General features: G+C 43.3%; 1 protein-coding gene across 1 annotated transcript; it reads left to right on the top strand.

The window, feature by feature from the left end:
• The first annotated feature begins 3,774 nt into the window (after positions 1–3,774).
• Positions 3,775–8,793, top strand: fhl3a (four and a half LIM domains 3a). Its single transcript, XM_030781444.1, has 5 exons — positions 3,775–3,930; positions 5,390–5,564; positions 7,338–7,507; positions 8,229–8,415; positions 8,642–8,793. The coding sequence occupies exons 1-5, from the start codon at positions 3,775–3,777 to the stop codon at positions 8,791–8,793; spliced, it is 840 nt and encodes a 279-aa protein (XP_030637304.1).
• Positions 8,794–9,406: the final 613 nt, after the last annotated feature.

The raw sequence follows: 9,406 nt of genomic DNA, 5'->3' as shown, positions 1-9,406 counted from the left end.
TCGCATTGTGTGAAAACCATCAAAGCCCAGCAAAAGTCCCGTCTTTCCGTAGAGCATTTGTGAGTCGGTAAGCTGCACTTCATCAGAGGCAGGGCTATCTTGTTTTTGTCAGGTTGGCTCAATGCTGCTGAGTCACAATGGCATTCAGCTATTTCTTAATGTGTAATCTGAAACAAATAAGGGTCCATGTTTACATGAATATTGTGTTTGTCATAACAAGCTAATTAATGATAAATAATATTCCGCAGACCCTGTCATGTATTCAGCTTGTCATAAACTCCAGAAGACCATAAATGTGTCTTGCACTTTCTGTACTGGGAGTAACAACCTCTAGTTGTATTTATAGTACCATTACTTAGGCCCTAATGTAAACCAATATTAACTCTTCTAAGTGTGTAGGCCTTCTCAAAACCATGAGATGAGTTCAGTGCCAACGTATTTGCCATTTGCCCCATGCCCAGATGTTGCCATTTTTTAAAAAAAAAACTACAACTGTGTTTTCAAAGTCCTGTCGCACTTTTAATGATTTGTGTGTAACCATTCAGTGCCAGTAGCATGGTGGGCAGGCATTGTGTCCTTTTACCCAAACAGACATTTTACGGGCAGAGTCCTCTCTGGGCCCCAGGAACAGGAAGAGCGCAGGTCAAGTTCCCAGCGGGGAGCGAGGCCGGCCCCGTTTAAAGTGAACCAGAGCATGAGGCCAGTTTGGGCAAGGGGATTAAACGCTGTTGTCTGGAGCAAGGCACCGGAGCCGAGGGACCGGGCCCGAAGGCGCTGGACGTGTCTAGATTTACTCCCTCCTTCTCAAACATGCCACAGTGGGCCTTGCCGTTCACCCCGGAGTCTCTGGAGACTGTCCGCCAAAAGATTGACGTACCCTCTGCAGAGCTTGTGATAGCTAGCTCAGGAGGAGATATGATAGCCAAAGCCAAGTATTTATGAGTTTGGCTCCCGTTCATAGTAAGGCTTATGGTATTTCCCCTGGTTGAGTTGTGACACCGCCAACGCACGCTCTGTTAGGTTCTCTTTTTTTTTCTGACCCCAGTACCAAAGAATTCACACTACAGACATGATTGTATAAACACGGTTTTGTTACCATGGTCCTTTGGACCTCCCTGAACTCTGAGGGGATCTTTTGATATGAATGTATGCTTTGCACCACTAATCATTTGGTTTTAGTCACCAAACACCTCATGTGGAGGAGGAGGGGGGGGGGGCAGCGGAATTACACATCTTGAGTAGGCACTGTTAGGCCCTGATCTGGTCTGGTGAGAAACAGTTGCTTGTTCTTCCCACCCCCAAGTTTTTGGTCAAAGCCAGTTCTAGTTATCGTAGGGAACGTAGGGCAGTGGGAGGTGGGATGGGGGGGTGGGGGGTGGAGTTTACTCTGCGTTCCCAGCTTCTGGGTTCAATCACTTCTCAACTCGGAGCCCTCCGGTCAACGATGACGTCATGCTCTTTGCTCTGAGAGCCAGGGTCCTTCGCTGCCTGCCCAGAGGCTCGTTCTCCCTGTCCCAGCCGTTCGCTCGTTCTCCCGCTTGTTTGTTGCTCTAGCTGTTCTCGTACGATGTTTTCAATACTAAGCATAGAGAAGTGAAAACAACCCCTAGCCCTCGAAAAAAAAAAAATATATATATATATATTTATATATCGGCCTTTGGAATTTCAGCAGGCATAAGGTTCCCATCTATCCTGGGGAAGGGCTTGGTGCTACCTAATCTTTAATGATTGCTAGCAGGCAAGTTATTTTAACTTATGCCCACATCTCCCCAGAGACCCTAAATAAACTTGTATTGAGGATGTGGGAGCAGCCTTGGCTTGTCTGTATTGCTTTGTAGTAATGAGAGTGCCAGGGCGTCCTTACCAAACCTGTCCAGGTTCAACAAACAAACTGTCACTTGTTTAGACACACAAGGCTTATCGGTATCAAATTATAGCATTTCTATTACAAGTTAAATACTTGTCTTTGGCATATGGACAGTATGTTTTAGTGGATATTGATATAGATATAGGGCACTGATGATATCGATATCATAATGAGATCCTCTGTTCTTTATTTTATGATGTCTTCTCCTGTTTGTTTATCATGCTGGGTTGGAGCACTCCGAATCTGGCTGGATGGATCAGATCTGGCTTCAGTTCTGCACACAGTCAAAAAGTAAGACGTATCTAAGCTGGACAACAGTACTGAGTCCCAGAGAAGAAATCTTGATGGTCATAGGGTTGATGAAATGAAAATCCTTCGGAGTGAATCTACTCTCTTCTGTACGTCTCAGTCAGAAACGTCGAGGAGATGGTTATCAGAGGCTGAATTTAAAAAAAACAAAAAAAAACACGGATATTTAGAATAATAAGACCACACTGGCAATGCGCTGTGGAACAGGTCCTGCTGTGTGTAACAGGACCTGGATGGATCCTGAGGGCAGAGGGGTTTTTGATTCCCTCATTAGTGGGGTTTCTAATGATGTGAAGCAGGGGCAGCTGAGGGGCCACTGGGAGCGTTTAGTGTTAATGCTCCTTAATTTACGACTGCATCTAGTTCAAATAAGTGCTTTGAGGCGCTTCCCGGTGAGGCTAAGTGGTGTCATGTCAGGCAAAGCTTGTCAGATGATTATTTATGAACTTAAAGGAAGATATGGTTTTTCTTCTTTTTATCTAAGGATTCACACCCACATTCATTCCAGCCTTTGTCTACCAAGGAACTGAGAGAAAGAGGAAACATGAGAAAATGTGGTTGCTTTCCTTTCATCCACAGTGCTGCGATTACACTATCTTTCTGGTTTTGTGTGTGTGTGTGTGTGTGTGTGTGTATGGCAGTGGGTGTAAGACAGGCAGCACAAACAGAGTTTGGAGACTTGTTCATTATTTTAATGGTGTATGATTATTATTTCTGGGAGGTGAAAACGGATCCGCCAGGCCAGCCCTGGCACCGTGTAGGATCACTTATCATACGGCCCCTTTCCAACTTTTTGGTCATGTTTAGGCAACCCGATAACGTTGTTACAACCCTGGAACAATATTATTTTGTGACATTCATCCTCTTGGAGTTGTATGATTAAGTTAAAAGCTTGTTAGTGTGCGGATTGTGTGCGAAGTTTATGTGTTTATGCTGATATGGCTGCATACGGGGGCAGCGAATTGCGAGATGTATTTACTTTGAGTTAATTTGTCGGACGTCACTTTGTTGGGATTAAGGTCGGGATTTGCAAGTGAAACACCCTGAGATAAATTTGTCCACACAGCGCGTTGTACAAACGGCATGTGTGGGGTGTTCTCTCCTCTGCTTTTCTCTGTTCTTCTCCTTAGGTGGTCGGTGCATCCCCGACATAAATATTTACCTCATAAATATTTGCAGGTGAAGCAGACAAATGTTTGTGCCTTCAGCGATCTCGTGCTTTTTTTTACATTCACGAATAGCCCAGTCATAATGTGAGTGGTGTTCTGTAATCCTTTCATCTCAAAGTCACGTGGAAACGTGGTTTCTTCGCATAAGAGAAATGTTCAAAGCTTATGTGTGTGACAGCTTAGCCTAACGTCGGCTCTCTTTTCCAGTGTTTCGCTGTCATTACAGAACAATAAAAGTTAACAAACTTTTAAATGAACTGTATCTTTCTGCGTGTCACTCTTTCCATCTCTCTCCATCTCCATTCTCATCTCTCTCTCTCTCTCTCTTTCTGTCTCTCTCGTTCTCTCTCACATCTGTTTATCTCTCACACCCCTATGTTTCTCTCCTCTGTTTTAGGAACGGAATAAGAAAGAAAAAAGAAAAACAACATGAGTGAGCGGTTTGACTGTGAGAACTGTAAGGAGTCCCTGTATGGGAGAAAATACATTCAGGCGGAGGATCACCCATACTGCATCCCCTGCTATGACAGCCTGTTTGCCAACACCTGCGACGAATGCAAGGAGCTCATTGGCCATGACTCCAGGGTGAGCCAATCATTTTATAGATCTCCGAGGGTGAATTTCTAACACCGTTGGATTAATGCCACATTAAGCTGTTGATATTTTATTGCAGTTTAGTGGAATTTAGGGATTATTCTAGAGAAGTTTATAGAGGTTCAACTACCTTGTCTCCATTTAAATGCCTCTTAAAGATATGACAGAGAGGTAATTGTACAGTTATCGAATTGACTACCGTATAAAATAAGTCTATTATGCACTTAAGAAATTCCAGTTTAATTCATTTTAAGTAACAACAGAAAGAAAAATACATAGACAGCATTTTGAAAACTGCACTGAGACATTTTTACTACCCTAACTGACTTGAGGTCAGTTTTTAATTCATTCTTAATGAAAAACACAAATAGAAAACAGCTAGTTTTGATCAGGAGGAAACTGCTTCTGTCTAAAGCCAACAAGTATGCAGTTACGAAGCGTCATTGCAGACACATGCAAGCAACTGATGAGTTATTGACACGGAAGGAGGCCAGACAATAAATAAAAACTTGTATTTGTCTTGGCTTTGCAGCACTTGGAGAATAAATTACTCTCTCTCAGTGTTTCATTTGTATCTGTTTGCCTATTTTACATGTAACACTGACCCCAGTACAGTCTTTTCCTCTCAAATGTCAAAACCAAACAGTCAACTGTTTGTTTTGAGAGGAAGTGTACTACCACTGTCATTTCTGGTCTTAATCTGATGTGTAATTTGGAAGGACAACGGCTGAACTTTTGGTGCGGTTCCAGAAGTAAATTGCTCTGAATTTAATTCTGACTAGAATTCGTCTGTTCGCATTCTTTACACAGGCCTGAGGGCCAGTCTGTGTGGCTTTTGACGAGCATCTCTGATGTCCCATTGGTGAAACAAAGAATTCAGCATAACACTGAAACACCCTTAAGGCATTACACATGACTGTCTGATGGAGCAAATGCTAACCCTTTGCATTGGCACTGGTCCGTTCCCTTAGCCACAATGCTATGCTCTAATATCATACAGGGCACTTTATTTATTTAGAGTCATTTATTTATTTATTTATTTATTATGTTCTTGCCTAAAAAAATCTCTGTCCTAAGGGATTTGATACATTCCACCGGCTAAGTTTCAGTTCTAACATTGCTGTCCTTTTAGCTTGAAAACAATAGAAATAATGAAGCTATGAGTCTGTGTCCTCATATGCTCCCATATTGCTTTCAGGTAAAGATGCTAAATGTAACTTTTAGCCTGCTGAAACTCAGCCACCACAATCACAGTGGAATGCATCAAACCCATGGCATTGTAGTTGTCTAAAGAGAGGAACACAATGGTGAAAAAAAAAAATTAAGAAATGAGTGAGTTTTTTTCCCCCCCTCTGTTTTAATACGGTAAGGTCATTTAAGTGTATTGTGTCTTTACATTGTCGTTGTGTGTGTGTGTGTGTGTGTGTGTGTGTGTGTGTGGATCTGACAGGAGCTGTTTTACGAGGACCGGCACTATCACGAGCACTGTTTCCGTTGTTTCCGCTGTGATCGTTCTCTAGCCGACGAGCCTTTCACCAGTCAGGACGACGCCCTGCTATGCAATGACTGCTACTGCAACGAGTTCTCTTCCAAGTGCGTGGCCTGCGACAAGACTGTCATGCCTGGTACGGTTCACCTCCGCCCTGTCTCTAAATGGTGACTCACATTTGGACTGCTGACTGCTGGAGTGCTGCTTCTGTGCTGACCTCAGACAGCCCTCCTTGCATAGCCTGGCGCTCACTCTGCCGTCTGGTGTCTTTTTCTCATGTCAGTTCTCTACCCGTAAGACTGTAAATTTTAACCTAGTTTGTTCAGGAGACATATAGTCATGACCACAGCTACAGAGGTAGCTTTAAAAAAAAAAAAAACATTAAAAAAAAAAGAAAACAAAAAGGTAAAAGTGGTTAGGGTGGAAAATGTGTGGGTAGAGGTTACAGCATTGTGAATTTGTGGTCATAGCCTGTCTGTCTGTGTCTGTGTGTGTGTGTGTGTGTGTGTGTCTGTCTGTCTGTTTGTGTGTGTGTGTGTGTGTGTGTATGTCTGTCTGTCTGTGTGCATACATGTACGCGCGTGCGTGCGTGCGTGCATGCGTGTGCATGGGTGTGTGTGGGTGTAAATTTGTGTGTGCGTGCGTGCGTGCGCGTGTGTGTGCGTGTGTGTCTGTTGGGGAGAGACAGAGAGAGAGTGGGGGAGAGAACCCGTGCCAAGGCTGGATGTGACAGAATAATTGTCAGTTTGCCTGGCTGGCTCTCTCGCAGCCAAATCCCTCTGCCTGGCAGCCCGCCAAGTCTCTCATGATAACATGAGATAAGCTTGTAAACTATTTCAGCAGGACTCTGTCAGCCAGAAAAGAAGTCATAAAATAGTAAATGATTCCTGGAAAAATGAGTGGGTTTTTCGTGGCGGTAAAAGAAATTAGCAGTCATTTACTTGCAGTAAGTAAAAATTGTGAAGCCTTCAAGCATAGTCTTCAGGTATTCTTGCTATATTGGCTGTTCTTGATCGAACTGAACATTTGTCCTTCTAGAATATTCTAGTCTAGTGGCATTAGTGTAGTAAGTGTAGTCTCAGTATTAATACATATTTTAAGGCATGGCTTGGAGAAATCCACATGGTCAGTGGTTAAGAACCTCAGCTGGTTTGTGAAGTTTAGTGGGCAGAGAAAAGACAATGGTCCTTCATTCCCATTTTTAAAACTTTTTTTTTAAATCTTTTTTTTTTCTTTTTCTTTTTCTACATAAATTCCTTCCACAAAGGGATGAAACGTTCAAGGATTTCAGAGGGGGTTTTTTTTGTTGGGTTTTTTTTCTCAGTGTAGTTGTGCAGTTCACTTTCAACTTCATTTGAATAGAGTGCTCTTATTGTAACTTTAGTTTTCTTTAAAACAAACAAAAAAAAAAAGTCTGTGAGCTAGTTCGAGGATTCTGTCCCCCATCTTCGGCATTCGGTGTAAATCTACACTGATCCTGTTAATGGGGCCTGCTTGTGGCACTCTAGGCGGTTCTTTTGATCTCTGTGACATGTGAAATTTGAGTGGATTATGGGGGTCAGCCATCACCCGTCTAATCATCTTATGCTCCTTAATAGTGTCAAGTCAACGTACTGTCACTTAGCAACCACACTTTCACTCGCTCTTTATCTTGTTTTTGCATAATGACCGGGTCATTCGAGGAGCGATATAATTCAAAGTGTAATAGACCGTCTTTGTCCTGATTTTCATGTTTATCTGAATGCTGGGTTGTTTGTGCCTCAGGATATGGTACTGGAATTGTTACAGTGGTAAAATTGTAGTTTGAAATAGTCTCTCTCTCTCTCTGTCTGTCTGTCTCTCTCTCTCTCTCTCTCTCTCTCTCCCTCTCTTCCCCCTCTCCCTTTCTCCCTCTCTGTCTTTCTCTCAGGAACCAGAAAGTTGGAGTACGGTGGCTCCACATGGCATGAGGGCTGTTTTGTCTGCAGCAGCTGCGAGCAACCCATTGGTTCCAAATCCTTCATACCAGTTAAAGATGAGCACTACTGTGTGACCTGCTACGAGGATAAGTTCGCCCCTCGCTGCACCCGATGCAAACAGGTCTGTCACTCAACTAAACATTAAAAGCTCTGTGTCTTTCAACCATTAGCCTAGAGCTATGACATCACTTTCTTTTCTTTTTTTTTCTTTTTCTTTTTTCCTGTCGCACTTATGCCCTTACTGTTTGTCGCTGATTATCGTGGGGTGTCACTTTTTTTGTGTCCGGTACTCAAATAGAAAAATGTATTTTTAGAAGTCGGAACTGTACAGCGTCATCTGGAATAACCTGATTACATAGCAGCTTAAAGAGCTTTCTATTATAGCTTGTCAGCCTAGGAAGCTGCTGCTGACTAGCAGCGGTGTCGTTCCCATTTAGGTGTGTTTCTTTCGGAAAGCGCTCATTTAATCATTATGCAAAAGTGGATTGACCTTATCTGGGTTTGGCCGTTCCCTACACACCCAAAGAATACAAGACCTTACATTTGTGACGCATTAAAGAGCCTCAGTCATTCACAAAGGAGCTTTAACCTCACGGTAACCCACAAATATGGCATGTCAGCATGGAAACATCGAATTGCTAACAGCTGCGTTTTAGCAGTCTTTGTGGTAAAAAGCTGACAACTCTGGAGACTTTTCAGATCCATTAGTGGGTTGCATTGTCTTCAGACAATGTCTGTAACAAAATTTTGGTTCTGGGTCGCTGGCTGAATTGCCTTTACCTTTCAGAGGTGGCTGTTGAAGGTTTGTGGCCGATACATAGCCCTCTGTCTGTCCGTTACAGGTTCTGTCTAAAGGAGGTGTCACCTATCGCGATGAGCCTTGGCATAAGGAGTGCTTTGTATGCACGGGCTGTAAGATTCCACTAGCTGGCCAGCATTTCACTTCACGTGAAGACAGTCCTTACTGCCTCAAGTGCTTCGGCAATCTCTACGCCAAGAAATGTGAGGCCTGCAGCAAACCCATCACAGGTATAGAAACTGTTTACGACTGCCTGAAATATTTTCGAACATCACATCATTCTCTCTCTCTTTCTCTCTCTCTCTCTCTCTCTGTCTTTAAGATTTTTAACTATCTGTTTGTGTGTGTTGTGTGTGTGTGTGTGTGTGTGTGTGTGTGTTTGTGTGTGTCTCTATGTGTCTGTGTATGTGTATGTGTATCTGTGTGTGTGTGTGTGTGTGTCTGTCTATCCCTCAGGTTTCGGAGGAGGAAAGTATATCTCGTTTGAGGAGCGACAGTGGCATCAGCCCTGTTTCACCTGTTCCCGGTGCTCGGTCTCTCTGGTGGGGGCCGGCTTTTTCCCTGACAGGGATGAGATCCTGTGTCGTGACTGCAACAGCAACTTATAGACAACCCCCCCCCCCTCCCCTCAAACCCCCCACTGCTCTTCGTCACTGACCCCAGTGCTACAATCATACACACACACACACACACACACACACACACATGCACGCACACAAACCGCCAAGCTTATGCTCCTTACACTACTGTAGTCATATCCTTTAACATGAGCTCTCAGGAGACACTGCTAGACCAATAGGGTAGTGCTTATGAGAGCAACACTACAACCCTCACTCTCTCAAATCAAGAAGCTTAATCAAGCGCAGTATGACAGTATAGACTATATACTGTATCCATTTCAACACATTCCAGAGACTTCTAATTAAATCTTTGTGTGAGTAGGCCTTTATGTATAGTTATATAGAAAGGCACCCTGAAAATGTACCATGGTACCAAACCTTTATGGAGTGAGATCTGTTCAGAACATATGCTTTGTCTTAATAGACATTGTTATTATTTGTTCCTCCAGTCAGCAGTATGTGCTGACCAGAAAGCAGAAATAAGTAGGCATAAATACAGCCACGCACTTTGTCAGCGAAATCTCTCGTCTGCTTTCTGAAAGCAGATACTGCAGAATAGAGTGGAGAAGGGGCTTCTTTGTAAGTTCCCCCTTGGGTATAT

Source organism: Chanos chanos, chromosome 8 (assembly GCF_902362185.1).
Source record: "Chanos chanos chromosome 8, fChaCha1.1, whole genome shotgun sequence".
Lineage (NCBI taxonomy): Eukaryota > Metazoa > Chordata > Actinopteri > Gonorynchiformes > Chanidae > Chanos > Chanos chanos.
This window is presented reverse-complemented; position numbering and strand designations above follow the sequence as displayed.

Bases quoted from the DNA above. Each gene is read 5' to 3' on its own strand.
- fhl3a (XM_030781444.1), top strand. From the start codon at position 3,775: ATGAGTGAGCGGTTTGACTGTGAGAACTGTAAGGAGTCCCTGTATGGG. The intron at 7,508-8,228 runs GTCTGTCACTCA...TGTCCGTTACAG, and splicing joins GCTGCACCCGATGCAAACAG to GTTCTGTCTAAAGGAGGTGT. The intron at 8,416-8,641 runs GTATAGAAACTG...TCTATCCCTCAG, and splicing joins CTGCAGCAAACCCATCACAG to GTTTCGGAGGAGGAAAGTAT.